General features: G+C 37.4%; 1 protein-coding gene and 1 long non-coding RNA gene across 6 annotated transcripts in view; one reads left to right on the forward strand and one right to left on the reverse strand.

Moving 5' to 3' along the window:
- The window catches only part of IMMP2L (inner mitochondrial membrane peptidase subunit 2), an 873,838-nt gene extending 866,110 nt beyond the window's left edge, over positions 1-7,728 (forward strand). For all 5 annotated transcript variants that reach the window (XM_027075286.2, XM_027075285.2, XM_027075290.2 and 2 more), the window contains one exon: positions 7,112-7,728. In XM_027075286.2, the coding sequence (XP_026931087.1) occupies positions 7,112-7,231 (120 nt within the window). In that variant the 3' untranslated portion in view covers positions 7,232-7,728. The remainder of the gene's footprint in view (positions 1-7,111) is intronic.
- LOC128314741 (uncharacterized) overlaps positions 1-23,871 on the reverse strand; it is a 214,449-nt gene that overhangs the window by 20,597 nt on the left and 169,981 nt on the right. The window lies entirely within an intron of this gene.

Below are 23,871 nucleotides of genomic sequence, written 5' to 3' on the forward strand. Positions count from 1 at the left end.
TTTCCTCTACATCTGTAGCTACTTTCTCCACTGAAGTCTTCAGCCCCTCAAAGTCATCCATGAGGGTTAGAATCAACTTCTTCCAAATTCCTGTGAATGTTGATATTTTGGCCCCTTTCCATGAGTCCTAAGTGTTCCTAATGACATCTAGGATGGTGAATACTTTCCAGAAGGTTTTCAGTTGACTTTGCTCATATACATCAGTGATACCAGTGTTTGTGGCAGCTATCGTCTTAAAGAATAAGACTTATTAAAGAATAAGCCTTGACAGTCCAAACGTGTCCTTGATGCATGGCTGCAGAATAGTTGTTGTGTTAGCAGGCATGAAAACATTAATCTCATTGTACATTTCCATCAGAGCTCTTTGATGACCAGGTGCATTGTCAGCAATATTTTGAAAAGGACTTTCTTCTTTAAGCAGTAGGTCTCAATAGAGGGCTTATAATATTCAGTGAACCACATTGTAAACAGATGTGCTGTCATCCTGGCTTTGTTGTTCCATTTATAGAGCACAGGCAGAATAAATTTAGCATAATCTTTAAAGGTTTTAGCATTTTTGGAATAGTAAATGAACATTGGCTTCAACTTAAAGTCACTAGCTGCATTATCCCCTGACAAGAGAGAGAGCCTGTTCTTTGGGGCAGACATTGACTTCTCCTCTCTAGCTATGAAAACCCTAGTTAGCATCTCCTTCCAATAAAAGGCTATTGAATCTACGTTAAAAATCTGTTCACTAATATAGCCACCTTCATTAATTATATTAGATATTCTGGATAACTTGCTGCTTTACCTTGTTCTTTTTTGTTATGGACATGGCTTCTATCCTTAAACCTCATAAACCAATTTCTGCTAGATTAAACTTATCTTCGGCAGCTTCCTTTCCTCTCTGCCTTCATAGAATTGAGAGGAGTTAGGGCCTTACTCTGGATTAGGTGTTTGTTTAACAGAATGTTGTGGCTGGTTTGATCTTTTATCCAGACCACTAAAACTTCCTCCACATCAGCAGTAAGGCTACCACTTATTTATCATTTGTGTGTTCACTGGAGTAGCTTTTTAATTTCTTTGGAGAACTTTCTTTTTTCATTCACAACTTGGCTGTTTGGCACAAGAGGCTTAGCTTTAGCCTATTTTGGCTTTTGACATGCTTCCTCACTAAGTGTAATTATTTATAGTTTTGATTCCAAGTAAGAGACCTGTGACTCTTCATTTTACTTGTACACTTAGAAGCCATTTGGGGTTATTAATTGGCCTAATTTTGATAGTGTTGTGCCTCAGGGAACAGAGAGGTTTGAGGAGAGGTAAAGTGATGGGGGAACAGCCAGCCAGTGAAGCAGTCACAACACACATTTATCAATTGTTTGCTGTCTTAAAAAGGCGCAACTTGTGGAGCCCCAAAGCAATTAGAGTAGTAACATTAAATATCACAGATCACCATAACAAATATAAAAAAATTATGAAGTAATGTACGCATTATCAAAATATGACATGGACACAAATGAGCAAATCCTGTTGGAAAATGGCACTGATAGACTTGCTCATCACAGGGTTGCTGCAAAGCTTAATAAAACTAGGTATGCCTTTGCATGCTTAAGCATCTCTCTTTTTAATAACAGAAAAAAAAACTTTTTTTCTGTCTTCAACCTGTTTCCCTATTTTGAGTGATTATTGGCACATGTTATGGAACTAGCTTCGAGCACAGTATTCCTGTTTATTCATGTCTATATTAGTGTTGGGCTGCCATAATCAAATATCATACACTGCATGGCTTGAACAACAGAAAATTTCTCACAGTTCTGGAGACCAGAAATCCAAGGGCAAGTGTCAGAAAGTTTTGGTGTTGGGAGGCTTCTCTCATTGTCTTGCAAATGGCCAACTTTTTGCTGTGTCCCCACATGCAACCCTATTGATTGTGTGTCTTAATGTCCTCATGTAACAACCATTCCAGCCCAATTGGATTAGGGTCACCTTAATGGCCTCATTTTAACTTAGAACCTTTAAAGAGGTAACTATCGCCAAATACTCACATTCTGAGGTGCTGGGGATTAGGGTTTCAACCTATGAGTTTTGAGAAAAATAATTCAGTTTGTAACAAGCATTTCCATTATGATCAATCTAGGTGTTTCGGGAAAGTATGTGGGACCTAACAAAACTCAAAAGCAGTATAATTAAGTTGACCGAATCTTGATTTGTCCAGGACAGCCCCATTTTACTATTATCCTGACTTAATTTAAAAGGGCTCCCTTTGACAAAGTGTCTCATTTGGAAAATAAATTACATGGTAGATCTTGATAGGTTCAAGAGCCAGGGGGCATGCACTTCAGTCTTGGCTCAAAAGAACCTATTGCTGTGCCTAGGTTTCCTCTACTATGGAGACCATCATAGAACCTGCATCACACAGTTATTGTGAGGATTAAATGCAGCAGAATGACTGAGTCATTCAGAACACTGACCTGTGTGTAGTAAGAACTGAGGGTAACACTGAGTAAGCGACAGGGAGGAGGATTATATTTGTTAGGTGTGATGGTTAACTTTGTGTGTCACTTTAGCTGGGCCATGGTGCCCAGCTCTTTAGTTGTTTCTGTAAGAGTGTTTTTGGGATGAGTTTTACATTTAGATTAGAGGACTTTGAGTAAAGCTGATTGTTCTCCAATAGGTGGGTGGGCTTTGTTCAATCAGCTGAAGGCCTGCTTAGAACAGAAGCCTGACTACCCCCAAGCAATAAGGCATTTGCCTGGAGACTACTGCCTTTGAGCTTAAACTGCAGCTCTTTCCTGAGTCTTCTGCCTTCTGGCCTTTCCACATTAGATTTTCAAAGCACCAAGCCTCCACAATTACATGAGTTAAATCCTTAAAATAAACATTTCTCTATATACACACAAATCCTATTAGTTGTTTCTCTGGAGGACCCTGCCTAGTATGGTATGTATGGAAATGAAAGCTGGTTTATTTCAAGTATAGCTTTTAATTTTTAAGTAGTTCCTTTATTTCTGGATTTTTTCTGTCCTTCATTCACTGTACCCTTTGCATGTCTGTATGCATATCAATAAAAAAAATAAAGATCTGTGATAAGACTGCTAAGAGAGTATATAGGCATTCTCTGTACCTTAGTCTTTCTTAAAGAAACACTTAAATATTGCATTCCATCCAATATTTTTAAACCATACTAATATTCTACATCTATGAGAATTTTCACATTCATAATTCTAAAGATGAAATTTTTTTCAGAAAGTGAGTAGTATACCTAATAAATGTTTAGAATAAAAGAATTCTAGGTTTTAGTAAAATGAATGTTGATTTAAAAAAAATCCAGTCACCAAGAAAGCAAGCAAATATATTGGCAAGGGTTCTGCAAAGTTAGTTAAAAGACTGGCAACTCAACCATAGGAAAAAAAAGTTAAAACAACTTGGAACTGCAAATAAAGTGTTGAGGAACAACTGAGTAGCAGCTATCAAATCTAAAAAGGGTTATTGTGCAGAGGATGGAGACCAGCTGTCCTATAGCTCCAATGAGCCCAGACATGAACAAAAATAGATAAAAACTTTACTATGACAGACCATTTAGATCGAGGTTCCTGGCAGTTAACATGTTTGGAATGGTTACTTAGCATGTTTCAGAATATATTCAAGGGATTCTTTAAAACTGGTCAAGTTCACTTTTTCTGGGTGTGATGCTAAGTGGAAAAGTCAGATCTTAGGTTCCCAATGAGGTTAATCAGAATCACTAAGAGGATGGGGTAGGGTTGTAAAAACCATATGCTCCCTTTCTATGAAATGTTAGGAAATGGTTTCTAGGATGTTACAAAAGAGAATGTGTAGTGTTCTACCTTTGGTATGAGAAAAAAAGGGGGAAATAAGAGAATGTTTCTTTTTCCCAAAAAAGAAACAACAACAAAAACTGATGAAAATACTTAATCTATAGAGGTGCAGTGGTGGATGAGAATTTGTGTATATTGTTTTTTGTTTCAGTTTCCCATTGCTAATACAATAGATTACCACAAATACAGTAGCTTAAAACAAATCTATTTCACAGTTCTGGAGGTCATGAGTCCAATATGGATCTCACTGGGCTAAAATCAAGGTATCAGCATGGCTACATTTATTCTGACAGCTATAGGGGATTATCTGTTTCCTTGCTAGTTTCTAGAGGCCACCTGCATTCCTTGGCTCATGGCCCTTTTCTCCATCTTCAAAATCAAGCAGTACAACATCTCTGTCTAAATCTGACCCTTCTGCCTAGCTTACCTACATTTAAGGATTCTTATCCCATGAACCCAAATATAATCATGTTATAGAATAGTCTTGTTATCTTAAGGTCAACTGATCAGCAACTTTAAGTCCATTAGGATATGGTAATCCTTACAGAGTAACTGTGTGTTGGGGGGCATTCTGCCTACCTCGCCTTTTAAGAATAATTTTGACTTCTGAACCATGCAAATGTTTAAATATTCAAAAAAAAAATACTGAGTCCAAAAGGATATCAAAAGCACACTAAAATTGAATACAAATAGAAGCAAATCTACACTGTGGAGGAAAAAAAGGACAAATTCCAATAAATATACCCTTAACATGAGATGTATTTTAAGGATTGAAATAATTTCAAAGAAACCTTGATTTTACTAAACTGGTAGTTGTTGGAAATCTGAGTGCTCACTCTGGAAGAAAGGAGATAGAAATATAGAATGGGGAAAGTTGAGGGAAAGCCCTAGGGTTCTGTATTTTTGTAATGTTTTGCCTATGAAATGGCTTTGAATGTTGACACCCTCAGAGCAATAAGTACCTATAGTAGCAGGTTTTCGTTTCTAAATAGTATTCCTTGGTAAAACCAAGCCTCTTTAATGAGATGTCAAATATCAGGCTGAACCACTATCAAGTACGAGTAAGCCTACAGCATTCAGTGGTACCAAAAAGGAAATGCTCAGAGACTGATGGAGATATGTCCATCATTGATCAAGAACCTCCCCACTGCTCTGAGGACATTGGAGCATTAAACCCAAATCTCATAACATATTTTGAAATTAAAAATATTTGATATTAAAAGAATTTAGGATTAGAAGGAGAAGCACTTTAGAGAAAAAATGAAAGCTATTAAATATAAAAGGAATAATAAATTAGGAAACTCACTAGTGTAATCATCAATGTAATAACTGATTCAGGGAGGATCATCCATGGATGTTAAAACTATCAGATGATTGAAAAACCAGCTTCTTTCAGAGACAGTGAAATGATTGGATAAAATTTTGATGCAAGATAGTGAAATATTTCAAAATATCATCCCACAGCTTAGTTATTCATGACAAAAGGAAAACAGTTTGTTTATAGTGGAGAAAGCTGGTCAATATCACATTAATCAAATTATCCAACTTCATTCATGTCACAACAATAGGACAGATATTTTGTGCCTTCTGACATGACAGAATGGGAAGAATACACTATCAAGTACATTGTGTTCTTGCCAAGAACATTTAACTTGAATCTATTCAGGAAGGGAAAAGTCGAGCAATTCTAAATGTAGGATATTTTACAAGGCAACAGGCCCAAACAAAAATCATGACAATTATGATGTAATTCTGGACCCTTGATTAAGAACTTAAAAAATAGCTATAAAAGACATTATTGGAACAGTTGGAAAATTTTGTTGTAAGCAATATTGTATCATTAATATATTACATAGAATGTATTATGTTTATATAGTAAAGAGTCTTAGTTCTGAGGAGATACATGTGGAAAATTAGGAATAAATTCAGAATGTCAGCAACTTTCAAATGGTTCAAAACAATATGTACACAGGTACACATACAAAGAGAAGGGAACAAATGCAACAAAATGTAAATGGTGAATTTGGGTGAATTTTTTTTTCTACCACATTTTCAAATTTTCTGCAGGTTTGATTGTCAGAGTAATATTCCTTTATTGGGCTCTCGGGGCTTCTTCATAGACTTTGGGCTTATTTTGTTTGTATTCCAAGTTGTTGTGAAGGGTTTTTTTTTTTCTTCCTTTTCAAAAAAAATGTGTTTCTAGTTACCTTTTTAGAATCTCTCACTTGACATCCAGTTCTTTGAGTTTCTGTGCAACATGTTTTCCTGAATGCAGATGCTAGGAAATAGAACTTCAATGAAAGCAGTCTTGTATGCTAATCTCTATGGAGCTTCAAGCTATAGGAAAACGTTTGAAAATAAAAAGTGGGCCCATAGTATTTGGTTTGCAGCTAGCACTAAATAGATAATGTGCTGAATGTAAGTATTTTGTAAACTTTTAAATGCTATTAAATATTATCTAATAACAAAAATAGCATCCACAACAAAAGATACAGATTTCTAGACCCTGCTTCTGCTTTGTTGAAGGGTGATCTGTGAAAATAGAACCTGGATCTGCATTTTAGACAGGTTTGCCCCACTCTTCTGCTCACTGAAGCTCATGTCCCTATGGAAACCTAAGCTGTCTTTAAGGGCTCAGCCTTCAGTCCTCCAAGACGACTTCCTTCTAGTTACCTCCACTTTAATCCTGGCACGTCTCTGCTGATGGGGGTTCTTTGCCCTCTGTCATGATCTTTATACTTGATTCTTTTTCCTGCTTCCTATCCTCCATTGCTGGCTTTCCCTTGGTTTTCCACCTCTCTCTGTGAGCACTAGTTCCATCTTGCTCCCTATAGTTTCCAAGATCTAATTTCTGCTGCTCAGCCTGTAGGTGGGAAAAATATTTTTTCATGTCTCTGACTTTTCCACAAAGTCCAGTCCCTCTGAAATAGTGGCAATTATATAGGAGATTCTGAGAATGCAAACCAGATTTATGTTTCCTGGGTGTATGCAAGGTGGTTAGGGAGGAGTGTGTTTAAGGTTGCATGCAGACTCTGGAGTTGGATGGCTCAGCCAAGAAGCCAGCCTCCACCCCATGGTTGCTATAGCACTTTTGGTAAGCTCTTTAACCAACCTTAATTTTGTTTTCTCATGTGCAAAATGGGGGCAATACCTACCTAAAATGATTCGTGAGGATTAAAAGCATTCTATCAATACTTCGGTACATTACACCTAGAAAAGTACCATCTAAATGTTTACTATTTTTAATCATCTAAGTAATTTTTTTCTTATGTTCTTTGTGTCTCTCATGGGTTCAGGTTTCCCTAGGACTTCTGCATGCTCATGCTACACATATCTTGTGGCCTCCAGAGCGCTGGCAGAAACTGGAATCTGTTCTTCCTCCAGAGCGTTTACTAGTTCAGAGCGAAGCAGAATGATGGCATGGGTCTCCCTCAGCTGCTGACATTGGGAAGCCAACACCACCAATCACAGGAAGAGTAATGGATGAGCCTTCAAAAGGGCAAAGCTTGTTTCAAATGAGATGATCCATATTATTAAAGAGTTTTAAACAGTATTAAATATCAACTGATTTTGTGTTTAATTGTAATACCCTATTGTTGAATGCCAAAAAAATGCAGACCTTTGGGAATATGAAAATCTTATTCCCATGTCTTAATTTGGGGATAAATTTGAGAATCTTTGTTATGTATAATTATCCCATTGATTGCTGAGTTTTAATTTTGGTGCTTGCTGGTGAAAGAATATGAAAATTTAATATTGGATGAAAGTAACTGAGTAATGTCATTTACTCTTAAGATGAAACATGTAGTGATGGGAATTAGGTCATGATTGACAGTATTTACAATACACTGACCACCAGTTAGGAAGAACAGTAAACTGTGATGTAAAAATAAAATACTGGTTTGCTCAGGTACTGTTTTGGGTATTTATCATTTAACCTATACCTCCATTAATGAGGAATGTATTATCTTTTTCTTGGAAGCAAGGAATTAAAGTAATGGAGAACTAATTCTATCAATACAAGTAAACCTTTCTTATTGGCCCTTTTAAATCCAAAACTGCTCAGTGATCTCATGCCCCTTCACATTGATGAATAAACCTGTTTAGCAGTATTTAGTCACTATTTGGTAAAATTTTCTGAGTGAAATGGAAAGTGGTTACTCCAGGTCAACCAAGTTTTATTAGTCCCCCAGTGATTTTCAGACTTTATGATACTGAAATCACCAATTGCAGTGTGGAGTAATATTAGCATAATAGATCCTGTAAATTGCATAGATAAGGAAGTAAATTCCTATACACAAGTCTATATTTACTCTTGCAAATGTGGATGCAAACTTCCTTGGTCTGGAATGCAAAGAGAAACAGCAGAAAACCATACACATAGTAACAGTGTATGTTACTAATAATACTTCATTAGCATCTTAATAGCTCATTCAGCAAACATCAATGAGTACTTATGTACCAAGGTTGGTAAAAACTTTAATTTTTTTTTTTTTTGAGGGAGAGAGAGAACATGCAAGAAGGAGAAGGATAGAGAGAGAGGGAGAAAGAGCATCCCAAGCAGGCTCCACACTGTCAGTGCAGACAGAGCCCAACAAGGGGCTTGCTATCTCCCACCATGAGATCATGAGCCCAGCAGAAATCAAGAGTCAGAGGTTTAACCGACTGAACCCATAAGCCCCCAAATTAATGTTTTTAAAAGTAGATCTGCTTAAAATCTTTTGTTGTATCTTCATTGTCCTGATCAATTCTATTTCTGTCTATTCCCCAACTTGTATTTCATAACTAGTATAGTACTGGCATAAAAAGAGACACATAGATTAGTGGAACAGAACAGAGAGCCCAGAAATAGGCATACACTTATACAGTCAATTACTTTATGACAGAGGAATCAAGAACATAAAACAAGGAAAGGACAGACTCTTCAAAAAATGGTGTTGGAAAAACCGGATAGCCACATGAAAGAGAAGTAAACTGGACCACTATCTTATACCATACACAAAAATTAACTCAAAATAAAGAATTGACCTGAAATTGTAAAACTAGAGGAAAACATAGGCAATAAGCTCCATGATGTCAGAGTTGGTGATGTATTTTGGAATTGGCACCAAAAGCAAAGGCAGCAAAAGTGGGGGGGGGGGGGGGGGAGGAACCCATTAATGTAAACATACTTCACAGCAAAGAAAAGTATCAACAAAATAAAAAGGCAAACTATTGAATGAGAGAATACATTTGCAAACCATATATATGATAAGGGATTAATACCCAAAATATATAAAGAATTCATATACCTTAATAGCACAAGAAAGCAAAATCTACCCTCCCCCCCGCAAAATGGGCAGAGGATCTTAGCAGACATTTTTCCAAAATGAACATACAGATGATAGACACATTGTAAGATGTTCAACATCACTAATTATTAGGGAAGTGCAAATCGAAAGTAGAATGAGATATCACCTCACAGCTGTTAGGATGGGTAGAATCAAAAAGACAAGAGAAAACGAATGTTGATGAGGATGTGGAGAAAGGAAACACTGCACTAATGGCAGGATTGTAGATTGGTGCAGCAACTATGAAAACAGTATGGAGGTTTTTCAAAAAATTAAAAATAGAACTACCACATGATTTAGCAATTCCAGTTTTGGGAATTTATTGGAAGAAAAAGCATTGATTTGAAAAGATGTAAGCACCTCCGTGTTCATTACAGCACTGTTTATAACTGCCAAGACATGCGTACAAACTAAATATTCATTGATAGATGAATGAATAAAGAAAATGTTGTATATATCCAATGGAATATTATTCAGCCATAAAAAGAAGGAAATTTCACTGTCTTTGACAACATGGATGGACCTTGACCACATTATGCTAAGTGAAATACATCAGAGAATAACAAATACTTCATCATCTCACTTACACGTGGAATCTAAAAAACAAAATTAGCTCATAGATACAGAGAACAGATTGGTGGGTTGGTACGGCATGGGGGTGGGCAAAATGGATAAAGGGGGGTCAAAAGTACAAACTTCCAGTTAATAAATAAGTCATAGGGACGTAATGCATAGCATGGTGACTATATTTAATAACACCGGAGACCTGGGAAGATGGCAGCATAGGAGGATGCTGAACTCACTTTGTCCTGCTGATCACTTAGATTCCACCCACATCTGCCTAAATAACCCAGAAAACTGCTGCAAGACTAGCAGAATGGACTCTCCAGAGCCAAGCTTAGACAAGAGGCCCACGGAAGAAGGTAAGAAGGGTAAAGAGGCAGTGCGTGCTACACAAACTGGCAGGAGGGAGCCGGGTAGGTGGAGGGGCAGCCCGCCCAGCAAAGCAGAGCCCCCAAAGTCTGGTTTGCAAAAATGGAGGGGCCGGACTCTGTGAGTTCTGACAGCCAACAGGACTTAACATCTGGAAAGTTAAAACTCAACAGCTCTGCTCTTATGACTAGGGTGAGAGGACATTGGGAGGGAGAATGGTTGAGCCCAGAGACAGAGTTCAGCTCCATGGGGGAACAAAGGCACTGGCCAACACCATTTCCCTCTCCCATCCCCCAGTCAAAATTACAAAGGGAACCAGTTCCTGTCACAGAACTTGCTTGCACCACACAAATGCCCAATGCTGTGCTATTGTGGATCCATGCCTCCCTCTCAGTGGATGGGTCTGCCTCCCTCCCAGTGCTGCAGGGCCCCTCCTGCAGGGGACCACCCATGGCAAAGGGAGCTCAGCCTGCCCCTCCCGCCCCTAAGCACCTTGTGGATCCCCCCAGGGCTAATATGCCAGATCCTATTGAAGCAACACCACAAGCCTGACAGTGCAAGCAGCGCAGACAGGGGTCACACCACTCCACAGTGAATCCTGCCCCCGGGAGAGGGGAAGATAAGGTACACACCAGTCTGACTGTGGCCCCACCGGTGGGCTGGGGGGCAGACATTGGGTCTGACTGGGGCCCCGCCCACCATCACAAGTTACTCGGGACAGCACAAGGGAAGTGTCCTGAAGTTTGGAGCCACCGCAAGGACTACCAAAAATGACGAAACGAAAGAATTCTCTTCAAAAGAAACTCCAGGAAGTAGCAACAGCTAACGAATTAATCAAAAACAATGTAAGCAATATAACAAAACAAGAATTTAGAATAATAGTCATAAAATTAATCGCTGGGCTTGAAAAACACAGAGGACAGCAGAGAATCTACTGCTACAGAGATCAAGGGATGAAGAAATAGTCATGAGGAGCTAAAAAATGCTATAAATGAGGTGCAAAATAAAATGGAGGTGGCCATAGCACAGATTGAAGAGGCAGAGAAGAGAATACATGAATTAGAAGATAAAATTATGGAAAAAGAGGAAGCTGAGAAAAAGATAAAAACATCCAGGAGTATGAGGGAAGAAATAGAAAACTAAGTGATGCAATCACACAGAACAATACCCATATCATGGGAGTTCCAGAAGAAGAAGAGAGAGAGGAAGCAGCTGAAGGTGTACTTGAACAAATCATAGCTGAGAATTTCCCTGACTGGGGAAGGAAAAAGACATTGAAACCCGAGAGGCACAGAGAACTCACTTCAGACATAACTTGAATCCATCTTCTGCATAACATATCATTGTGAAACTGGCAAAATAGAAGGATAAAGAGAGAATTCTGAAAGCAGCTAGGGATAAACAGGCCATGACTACAAAGTAGACACATAAGGGTAGTAGCAGACCTATGTACTGAAACTTGGCAGGCCAGAAAGGAATGGCAGGAAATCTTCAATGTGAAGAACAGGAAAAATATGAAGCCAAGAATCCTTTATCCAGCAAGTCTGTCATTCAAAATAGAAGGAGAAATAAAGGTTTTCCCAAACAAACAAAAACTGAAGGAATTCATCACCACTAAATGACCCCTACAGAGATCCTAAGGGGGACTCTGTGAGTGAAATGTTGCAAGGACCACAAAGTACCAGAGACATCACTACAAGCATGAAACCTACAGACATCACAATGACTCTAAACCCATATCTTTCAACAATAACACTGAATGTAAATGGACTGAATGCTCCAACCAAAAGACACAGGGTAGCAGAATGGATATAAAAACAAGACCCACCTATTTGCTGTCTACAAGAGACTCATTTTAGACCTGAGGACACCTTCAGATTGAAAGTGAGGGGATGGAGAACTGTCTGTCATGCAACTGGAAGTCAAAAGAAAGCTGGAGTAGCCATTCTTATATCAGACAACTAGACTTTACATTAAACGCTGTAACAAGAGATGAAGAAGGGCATTGTATAATTACAGGGTCTATCCATCAGGAAGAGCTAACAATTAAAAATGTCTATGCACCGAATACGGGAGACCCCAAATACATGAAACAATCACAAACATAAGCAACCTTATTGATAAGAATGTGGTAATTGCAGGGGACTTTAACACCCCACTTACAACAATGGATAGATCATCTAGACACAGGATCAATAAGGAAACAAGGGCCCTGAATGATCCATTGGATCAGATGGACTTGACAGATATATTTAGAACTCTGCATCCCAAAGCAACAGAATATACTTTCTTGAGTGCACATGGAACATTCTCCAAGATAGATCACCTACTGGGTCACAAAATAGCCCTTCATACGTATACAAGAATGGAGGTCATACCATGCACACTTTCAGACCACAATGCTATGAAACTTGAAATCAACCGCAGGAAAAAGTCTGGAAAACCTCCAAAAGCATGGAGGTTAAAGAACACCCTACTAAAGAATGAATGGGTCAACCAGGCAGTTAGAGAAGAAATTAAAAGATATATGGAAACAAATGAAAACGAAAATACAAAAATACAAATGCGTTGGGATGCAGCAAGGGCAGTCCTGAGAGGAACATACATTGCAATGCAGGCCTATCTCAAAAAACAAGAAAAATCCCAAATACAAAATCTAACAGCACACTGAAAGGAACTAGAAGAACAGCAAAGATACCCCAAACCCAGCAGAAGAAGACAAATGATAAATATCAGAGCAGAAATAAACAATATAGAATCTTAAAAAAACTGTAGAGCAGATCAATGAAACCAGAGTTGGTTTTTTGAGAAACAAACTTGACAAACCTCTAGCCAGGCTTCTCAAAAAGAAAAGGGAGATGACCCAAATAGATAAAATCATGGATGAAAATGGAATGATTACAACCAATCCCTCAGAAATACAAGCAATTATCAGGGAATACTATGAAAAAATATATGCCAACAAACCGGACAACCCGGAAGAAATGGACAAATTCCTAAGCACGCACCCACTTCCAAAACTCAGGAAGAAATAGAAAATTTGAACAGACCCATAAGCAGCGAAGAAATTGAATCAGTTATCAAAAATCTCCCAACAAAGGAGAGTCCAGGACCAGATGGCTTCCCTGCGGAATTCTACCAGACATTTAAAGCAGAGATAATACCTATCAAATCAATTGATGTGATACATCACAGTAATAAAAGAAAAGATAAGAACCATATGATCCTGTCAATTGATGCAGAAAAAGCATTTGACAGAATTCAGCTTCCTTTCTTAACAAAAACCCTCAAGAGTGTTGGGATAGAAGGAACATACTTAAACATAATAAAAGCCATTTATGAAAAGCCCACAGCTAACATCATCCTCCATGGGGAAAAACTGAGCTCTTCCCTCCCGGAGATCAGGAACATGACAGATGTCCACTCTCACTGCTGTTGTTTAACATAGTGTTGGAAGTTCTAGCATCAGCAATCAGACAACAAAAGGAAATCAAAGGCATCAAAATTGGCAAAGATGAAGTCAAGCTTTCACTTTTTGCAGATAACAGGATACCGTACATGGAAAACCCGATAGACTCCACCAAAAGTCTGCTAGAACTGGTAGATGAATTCAGCAAAGCCGCAGGATACAAAATTAATGTCCAGAAATCAGTTGCATTCTTATCCACTAATAATGAAGCAACAGAAAGACAAATAAAGAAACTGATCCCATTCACAATTGCACCCAGAACCATAAAATACCTAGGAATAAACCTAATCAAAGATGTAAAACATCTGTATGCCGAAAAGTATAGAAGGCTTATGAAGGCAATTGAAGAAGATACAAAGAAATGGAAAAACATTCCATGCTCATGGATTCAAAGCATAAATATTGTTAAAATGTCAATACTACCCAGATCTACCCATATCTACACATTCAATGCAATACCAATCAAAATTGCACCAGTATTCTTCTCGAAACTAGAACAAGCAATCCTAAAATTTGTATGGAACCACAAAAGACCCCGAATAGCCAAAGTAATATTGAAGAAGAAGACCAAAGCGGGAGGCATCATAACCCCAGACTTCAGCCTCTCTACAAAGCTGTAATCATCAAGACAGCATGGTATTGGCACAAAAACAGACACATAGACCAAAGGAATAGAATAGAGACTCCAGAATTGGGCCCACAAAAGTATGGCCAACGAATCCTTGACAAAGCAGGAAAGAATATCCAATGGAAAAAAGACAGTCTCTTTAACAAATGGTGCTGGGAAAACTGGACAGCAACATGCAGAAGAATGAAACTAGACCACTTTCTTACACCATTCACAAAAATAAACTCAAAATGGATGACGGACCTGAATGTGAGACAGGAAACCATCAAAACACTAGAGGAGAAAGCAGGAAAAGACCTCTCTGACCTCAGCTGCAGCAATTTCTTACTTGACACATCTCCAAAGACAAGAGAATTAAAAGTAAACATGAACTATTGGGACCTCATGAAGATAAAAAGCTTCTGCACTGCAAAGGAAACAATCAACAAAACTAAAAGGCAACCAACGGAATGGGAAAAGATATTTGCAAATGGCATATCAGACAAAGGCTAGTGTCCAAAATCTATATAGAGCTCACCAGACTCCACACCCGAAAAACAAATAATCCAGTGAAGAAATGGGCAGAAGAAATGAATAAACAGTTCTCTAAAGAAGACATCCAGATGGCCAACAGATACATGAAAAGATGCTCAACGTCACTCCTCATCAGGGAAATACAAATCAAAACCACACTCAGATACCACCTCACACCAGTCAGAGTGGCTAAAATGAACAAATCAGGAGACTATAGATGCTGGCGAGGATGTGGAGAAACGGGAACCCTCTTGCACTGTTGGTGGGAATGCAAACTGGTGCAGCCACTCTGGAAAACAGTGTGCAGGTTCGTCAAAAAATTAAAAATAGATCTACCCTATGACCCAGCAATAGCACTGCTAGGAATTTCCCCAAGGGATACAGGAGTACTGATGCATAGGGGCACTTGTACCCCAATGTTTATAGTAGCACTTTCAACAATAGCCAAATTATGGAGAGAGCCTACATGTCCATCAACTGATGAATGGATAAAGAAGTTGTGGTTTATATATGCAATGGAATACTACTTGGCAATGAGAAAGAATGAAATATGGTCTTTTGTAGCAACGTGGAGAGAACTGGAGAGTGTTATGCTAAGTGAAATAAGTCATAGAGAAAAAGACAGATACCATATGTTTTCACTCCTATATGGATCCTGAGAAACTTAACAGAAGACCATGGGTGAGGGGAAGGAAAAAAAAAAAGAGAGGGAGGGAGGCAAACCATAAGAGACTCTTAAAATACTGAGACTAAACTGAGGGTAGATCGGGGTGGGAAGGAGGGGAAAGTGGGTGATGGGCATTGAGGAGGGCACCTGTTGGGATGAGCACAGGGTGTTGTATGGAAACCAATTTGACAATAAATTTCATAATAAAAATAAATGAAAAAAATTTTTAAAAGTAGTGGTGAAAAGGGGCAAAAAGAAAAATAACACTGTATGGTATGTTGCTTCACAGAATAGATCTTAAAAGTTCTTACCGGGGGGGGGGGGGGGGGAAAGTTTTTAACTGTGTGATTATGGACATTAACTAGATTTATTGTAGTCACCATTTCACAACCTATATAAATACTGAGTTATGTTGTCCATCTGAAACTAATATTATTGTTAAATGTCAACTATACCTCAATTAAAAAAAAGAACTTGGAGACCTCTCTGTCATCAGTTTGGGTCTTAATTTTTGAAGTCCTATAAATTCTCTCCTCTTCCATTAAATCCAAGTTATATAAGTGAGCCAAACCACAAATTTTTCAGCAAAAACCACCCTCACACACCCCACATTTTCCTCCTTAAAGCCATAATAAACCTTTGCTAAACATTTAATTTTTACTTTTATTTTTTTTAATGTTTATCTATATTTGAGAGAGACAGACAGAGTGTGAGTGGGGAGGGGCAGAGAGGGAGACACAGAATCCAAAGCAGACTCCAGGATCTGAGCTGTCAGCACAGAGCCCGATGCAGGACTTGAACCCACCACCTGTGAGATCATGACCTGAGCTGAAGTCAGACACTTAACCAACTGAGCCACCAGGCACCCCCAAAATTTATATCTTAAAAGTAAAATCTCTTGAGAAAGTCTCTCAAAAACAAAATCCTCACTAATGTCCTTTTCACATAGTCACTATCTCATTCATTGTTATGTCAGAGACTTTAAACAGTTCACAAAAATCATCATCTTCTTTTTCCTAAATACTACTGAGTTGTTTTCCATGTTATGACCATGTTCCTAAGTTCTTGCCAACTCAGATTATGATTAAAAGTGACTGTAATGTGCCTGGCACATAGAGCCTCTGAAGGGCTCCTCTGGGCTCTTCCCATTTCTTGCAGTGAGATATTCATGATTATAAGGCCCTAACAGTAACAGAAACACACATGGAAAAATATATGGGTCCTTGAATGATCATCTGACAGAAAAAACCCACTTGAACTTCCTCACAGGACCAGAGAGTAAGCAAGAGACCACTTTCTATTGTGTAAAGTTACTGAAATGGCAAAGTCTATTAGCACAACAAAATCTACCCTACTAATGTAGGTTAATTAATAGAGGTTTCTGTAGAAAAGAATTCTTAGTATAATTTTTAAAAGAACTATCTTTGGGTCAGCTCTGCTTTGGGCCAAGACTATCATATCCATTTCTAGGAGGTTAAGGTCACTATTAGCCAAATTTGTTAACCTTACACACATTTCAGTCTCAAAATCAGCTCATTACTCAATTTTTGATTTTCAAATATGCAAGATACCATTCTGAACCATGTTGATATACAGGCAGTTGGACAGATTATAGGATGGGAACTTTCACTTAGCAGGACAAAATGGGAAGAGTATCAAACTCATCTGGGAAAATATATGAAACTCAGGAGAAATATCATATATGCTGAATAGTTTACATGATCACAGAGTTTCTAATGTTTTTTTATATTAATTTGATCTCACATTTATGTTGAAGTTATAGCAATCTTATTATTGCATTATACACCTTTAATCACAAAATTAGCATGTCTTTAAGTCCTATTAAGACCTTAAAAGGAGGGGAAGATCCAATCCCCAGCTGCAAAGATTCTAGATTCAACCACAGAGAGCTGGAAGTACACACAGAAAACCTAAGGACCATAACAAGAGAGTTTGTCTCCAAACACAACATCCAAGGGCTGATAATAACTAAGGTCCAACTGACATTCTCCAACACATATCTCTAGTTCTTCTCTTTTCAATATCTCACAAAACTTATATCCTGTATTTCTGGTGAAACATTATTTCTCCAAGATCACAGAGGAGAATGGGAATGTTAAGCATGCCCATTTCCCCTTAGATCATCCCAACCCCACTCCTCTCTACAAGAACAAAATTCTTCTCATCCATTTTCTCATATTGCCACAGTTTCTGCATTCATAATACAGAGCGTTACTCTTTTGTGGAGACAGGTCATAGATAAAAATGCCATCCAGCCCCAAACCATAGCACGTGTCTATTCCTCTCCTGCTTTATTTATCCAATTCATCTATTCACCTTCTTAAAAGAGGAGTTTGTATCTTTTCCTCTCACAAATCTTTTATACCCTCTCCTAATGCTCACCCTCTACCACTGACTTTGCTTTCAATCTAATGAGAATATATAAGAAGTAAGAGGAATCCATATACTCTGCTTCTTTCCTGTTTTTATGGATAAACTAATTAAAATGCACTTTTCCATTGCAGAAAATTAAATTCATGACTAGGAAGGTAAATTTGAAAATACACCCAGACTATAGTACCAATTACTTGGAAAAAAAAAGTAGACATAAGAATTATCTTATGTCCAATGTGTACGAGATCCAAGTCTTCTAATGTAGTCAAGGAAATTCCTACAGTAACTGACTCATCTCCCTTATATCCTCAATTTTCCTTTTCTCCTAATCATACCCATTAGCATGTAAATATGCTATAGTTTCTCCCACCTAACAGCTCTTTCCCTTGACACATGCCCCCTTGTAATCTAGTCTTTGTTTTAGATCTATTCTCCCTTTATAAAACATCTCAAGAGTTACCCACATATTTGGTCTCTAGTTCCCTCCCTGTTATTTCCTTTGAAACTAAAGCCATTCTAGCTTTGACTCCCACCATTCACATACAATCTTGCATATCAAGGTCACTAAAAACTCCAATATGCCAAAGTCAATTCTCACCCCTCATTTTATTTGACTTCTCAACAATTTGATACTGCTTTTCACTCACTCCCTTATAATTTTATTATTGCCTCCCTTTATTGCCTCCTGTGAAGTGATTATTTCTTGGTGTCCCTATACTTCTCTAACATTTCCTATTCAGTAGCCTTGGTAGGTTACTTCCGTCTTCTCAACTTCTATTAGCATCCTCTAGGGATCTTTCAACTTCTTTTCTATGTGCAGTCATCCCACTGGTGATCCCTGAGCTTTGCCCAGGATGCTTTGAGCCCTGGAGCCACTTAAAAATTACAATAGAAAAATAATTCATTGCAAACATTTTCTTCCATTTCATTGGCTGCTTTTGCATTGTGTTGTTTCCTTTGCTATACAGAATTTTTTTTTCAGTTTGATATCATCCCATGTTTTTAGCTTGATTGTGGTAATTATTTCATAGTGTATATGTATAGTGAATCCTCATATTGTATGCCTTAAGTAGATATATTTTATTTGTCAATCATACCTCAATAAAGCTGGAAAACAAAAGACTGGAGAGGAAAATATGGCTTTTACTTTTCAAAACTAGACAGGTATATTAAAATCACCTGGAAAATATTATCAAACCTTATTTCCAGAGATTAGATCATTACAAAATATTCTTTGAGTGAAGAAATTTGACATTCCCATTATATTTTAAAATTAAGTGTAGGGGCGCCTGGGTGGCGCAGTCGGTTAAGCGTCCGACTTCAGCCAGGTCACGATCTTGCGGTCCGTGAGTTCGAGCCCCGCGTCGGGCTCTGGGCTGATGGCTCAGAGCCTGGAGCCTGTTTCTGATTCTGTGTCTCCCTCTCTCTCTGCCCCTCGCCCGTTCATGCTCTGTCTCTCTCTGTCCCAAAAATAAATAAACGTTGAAAAAAAATAAAAAAAAATAAATTAAATAAAAATAAAATTAAGTGTAAAGAGCCAAACCCTTTTTTAGTGGGATATCTTGCATGTGCAATAGAGAAATGAGTCTAATTCTATACCAAATGCCAACAATCATCAATCTATTGACAATGGTGACAGGTATTGTAGCTCTATAGGAAGATGTGATTATTCTTGGGTAATATATGTGGAAGTATTTGGAGTTAAATACTACTGGGGTTAGGTACAGTACAAAAATATTTACATTGTTGAATATAAGTGAGGGCCATATAGGTGCCCATCACCTCATTCTTTCAATTTTTCAATAGACTTGAAAGTTTCCAAATTTTTAAAAATGAAAGTGAGGAGGAGGATATAAGAAACAAGGATAAAGCAATAGCTTTCTGCTTTCCTGCTCCCCATCCACACCTTCCTGGAAAATGTATAAATAACACAATGACAATGATATTGCAATCTGTTTCAGTATAATCTCTGTGCTGCTCTTTTAGGGATTAGTTTGTATTTTGGCTCTTTCTTCTCCTTATATAACAAGAAAGCCTTCCTAATTACTTTCATATATCATATGCAAGAAAAACCAAGATAGAAAACTGGGAAACGGGAATCCATCAAGAAAAAACACATTCTTTAAAAAAGCTTCCAGGAGTGCTTACTATTCATGGCTCTATTTTCAATCTATGTTCTACTCTCCCTTCTTGCCTGATTTCCATTCATTTGTTTTGTGGGTGGTTTGGGGCAGGTGGAGTTGAGTGCAGTGGAATTCACATGTAAAGAATATCACAGGCAGGGAAGGAGGGGAAAAGGATGTGGGAAAAGACTAAAAGAGTAACAAGTATAGTCAGAGGGAAAGTTAATGATTTTTACAATTTGTAAGGCTATTAAGTCTTCCTGAGATGAAATATAGTCCCCTCAGTCATAAGAGTTCTTTCTGACCTAAATTGTTTCTGTGTTTCTGAGGGAAAAGGATATAAATGGTTGTGAAGATAAAGAGGAGTTGAAAAAATCTTGAGAGTGAAGTAAAATTAGAAGTTGGTAGGGAAAAGAGATGACAGTAATGGAAAGAAAGTTGGTGGGGCATTTTAAACATTGACCAATGTGAACTTAAACCAGCCTAATTCCCCATACCTGTGTTAAACAATATTGAAACTGAGCAAAAATTAACCTAGCTGCAGTAACTGTTCTGGAAATGAAGACTGTGAACTGACCAGACACAGCTTACTCATCAAGACTGACTTCAACACTCTCACTTTGCTTTGTCCACTAATCCAAAGCTATTATGTCATATGTCATGTTGTCTAGTATCAAGACTAGTTCCCCTTCTTGTCAGATCCATCTTAAAGTGATTCATCCCAGGTCCCAAATCCCTTAAATACCCTTTCGTAATTTCCAATTTTGAGATCTCAATAATAAAATTTTGGGAAAGTTGTATTCTCCCTTACCACAGTACATCTACAGGTGTGGCTTTGTTTAATCAGGTTTCTCTAGTGGTCTTTTGAGAGGTTGGCAGCTTAAATCAATGTACAAAAAAAATTATTTTAAAGCAATACTGTGAATAAACAAATTCATGCCCTAGTTCTTTGAAGTGAGTGACATAAGACAGAGACATCTGACAAACATGATCATAGCCACGAATGAATCCCTAGGCCTTGATCCCAGTTTAGAGCCCTTGGAGTAACTCAAAATACTGGAAGAGGGAGAGAAAAACGTCACGGAAAGTTTCTTTCAAGCCTTCCCTAAAGAAGAGGCTTTCGTATAACCTTTATTCCCTATGTGTTGCTTCCCAAGTTCCTCTCCCAATACTGAGAGGAAAAAAAAAATGAGGAAAGAAGGTGTAGTCTTCGAATCCAATTTGATTTAATGACAAACGTGCCTTTGTGTTTTTAAGCACCAAGTTACTTTCATCTTTTATCTCATTTGGAAGTGTTTCTATTTTTAACTATTGAACTATACTCTGGGGTAGAACCTAGAAACACCTTGGAGAAGTAGATAAAGGAGAAACTTTCTGAACTCAAAAATTCCTTCCAAATAATATTAGGATTATACACGATTATTAACGGCACACTTCATGCTGGGAGAAATGTAATGAGAAGGGGATATAACTATAGGGGTAGGGGAATAGGAAAAAGGGGTGAAGAGGAGTGGGAGATATAGGCTTTCAGTTATGGAATGATTAAGTCACAGGGATAAAAGGTACAGCATACGGAATATAGTCAATGACATTGTAATAGTGTCTTGCATGGTGACAAATGGTAGCTATACTTGTGTTGAGCGTTGCATAGCATACAGACTTGTTGAATCACTGTCTTCCACCTAAAACTAATGTAACATTTTGCATCAACTATACTGCAGTTAAACAAAACAGTGATAAAAAATCTAAGAAAATTAAAGAAACAAAAGTAACTCAAGAAAAGCACTGATACTTTTGGTTAAGCAAATAAAACTGTGCCCACCCAGGGGCACCTGGGTGGCTTAGTCAGTTAAGCATCTGACTTCGGCTCAGGCCATGATCTCACAGTTCATATTTTCAAGGCCCAGGACAGGCTCTGTGCTGACAGCTCAGAGCCTGGAGCCTGATTCAGATTCTGTGGTCCCTCTCTCTCTACCCCTCTCCCACTCATCCTCTGTCTCTCTCTCTCTTTCAAAAGTAAATAAATATTTAAGGAAACAAAAAGACTGGCCTGAAGTAAAATCCTCCACAAAATCCCATTTTTCCAACTTTCATTCTCTTCTTTTCTAATCCTTATCTTTATTACTATCTCCCGCACAACAAATGAGTATCAATATAAATGGTATTTTTACTTTACAAAATTGTCAAAGAAAGGGAGTTGCTTATGCATCACCATGAAAGCATCAGCTATTACATTTCTGGAGGGGTATCAAGCCCCTAAGATTTCCGCATGATCTTTGGCCCATAATTTTATTTCTACTAATTTATCTATAAAAATATTCAAAATGTGGGCAAAATTCTATGCACACAAATTTCAGTATCTAGAAGAGTACCTAGCTCACAGTAGTTCTAGCACATTTTAACTGAATAAATGATCAACATGATTTTGAATATTTTGAAAAATTGGAAACCATTTAAATGTCTAAACAGATCATGGCACATCTATGAGGTTGGACACTATGCACTCATTAGAATTCTTTTTTCTTTTAAAAAGAGTGGCTTTGGAAAAGGATCACAATGAAGCTTCAAGCAAAAAAAATAAGAGTACTACAGTATATATACAGCATGACCACAGGAGTGTGTGCAAGAAAGTATATATACAAATTTAAATATAGATATATCATTATGTAAACTATAATTACCTGTCCTATATAATTATTGGTGATTTTTATTTACTTCCTTTTTCTTTCTATATTTTCAACATGTTTTGGCATAAAAATCCATTAATGTTATAATCACATATATGCAATATATATTATAAAGAATGAAATGTTTTTCTGATTTTATGAGTAATTACTATATTATATAGTGTACATAGTATTTTTTAGTATCTAGCTCATCATGATTGTAAATGACCATCTTTTTCTAATATTTCTCTGTTGATTTGGTTAGTTTGACTTGCAGCCAAAGATTACTATATATCCTTATCTATCTACATCACGATTCCTATATTAACACCTATCTATCTGCCTACCTATCTTCCCTAACCATCCCATTTTGATGATTTGTATGCAGAGACTTACTATAGAGTTAATGAGGCATAAGCTTCGTAGCCACACACTTGTATGAAACTCAAGGGCCTAGAAGGTGACACTCCTAAGATTTTTTTTAAAGGAAGATATTCTAATTGTCATCATTTTACTGTTTTCTTTTTCTACTCAGACCTACTTCCCCTCCATGATACCTAGAATTGATAAAGGTGTTTGGGGAACTTAGCTATTTAAAGGTCAAGTTGGAAATGCATTTGATTTGTGTTTGGTGAAATATATTTATGTGGTGTATGACTGCTTCCATGCATAACCTAATTACTGATAGTAGTCTGTGTAGGAAAAGCCTTCAGGGTTGAAACACAATGGTACAGGGACAGAAGTCATCCTGTGATAGGAGTTGTTCTATGGCACCTATTCTGGAAGTATGGTAATAATGATGGAGAAACAAAATTTGCAATTTATGGAGCCAGAATCTAGTTTGTAGAAAATTTGTTCAAATTTTACAGCACATTAAAAAAAAAAAGAAAAACATGATAGATTTTTTTAATCTAATTTGACTATAGTGCTAAATTTTCACATTATGACAAATTTTATAAAGCTGAAATAAACTTTTTAAAGCTATTAATTAGAATTACAATTCTATCAATTAAGCCTACTGATGACTGAATTATCTTTGTCTCCACAGAAAATAATTTTAATAACTGTTACCATATGAAGAATTCGTCAGGGTTTTATAAAATGGAGATACAAGGATGACACAAACAAATGGAAAAATATCACATGCTCATGGATTAAAAGGATAAACATCATTAAAACGTCCATACTTCACAAAGCAATCTGCAGATTCGATGCAATCTCTATCAAAAGAGCAATAGCATTTTTACAGAAATACAACAAATAATTCTAAATTTGGTATGGAACCACAAAGGCCCAGAATAGCCAAAGCAATCTGGAGAGAGAACAATAAAGC

Source organism: Acinonyx jubatus, chromosome A2, assembly GCF_027475565.1.
Source record: "Acinonyx jubatus isolate Ajub_Pintada_27869175 chromosome A2, VMU_Ajub_asm_v1.0, whole genome shotgun sequence".
Lineage (NCBI taxonomy): Eukaryota > Metazoa > Chordata > Mammalia > Carnivora > Felidae > Acinonyx > Acinonyx jubatus.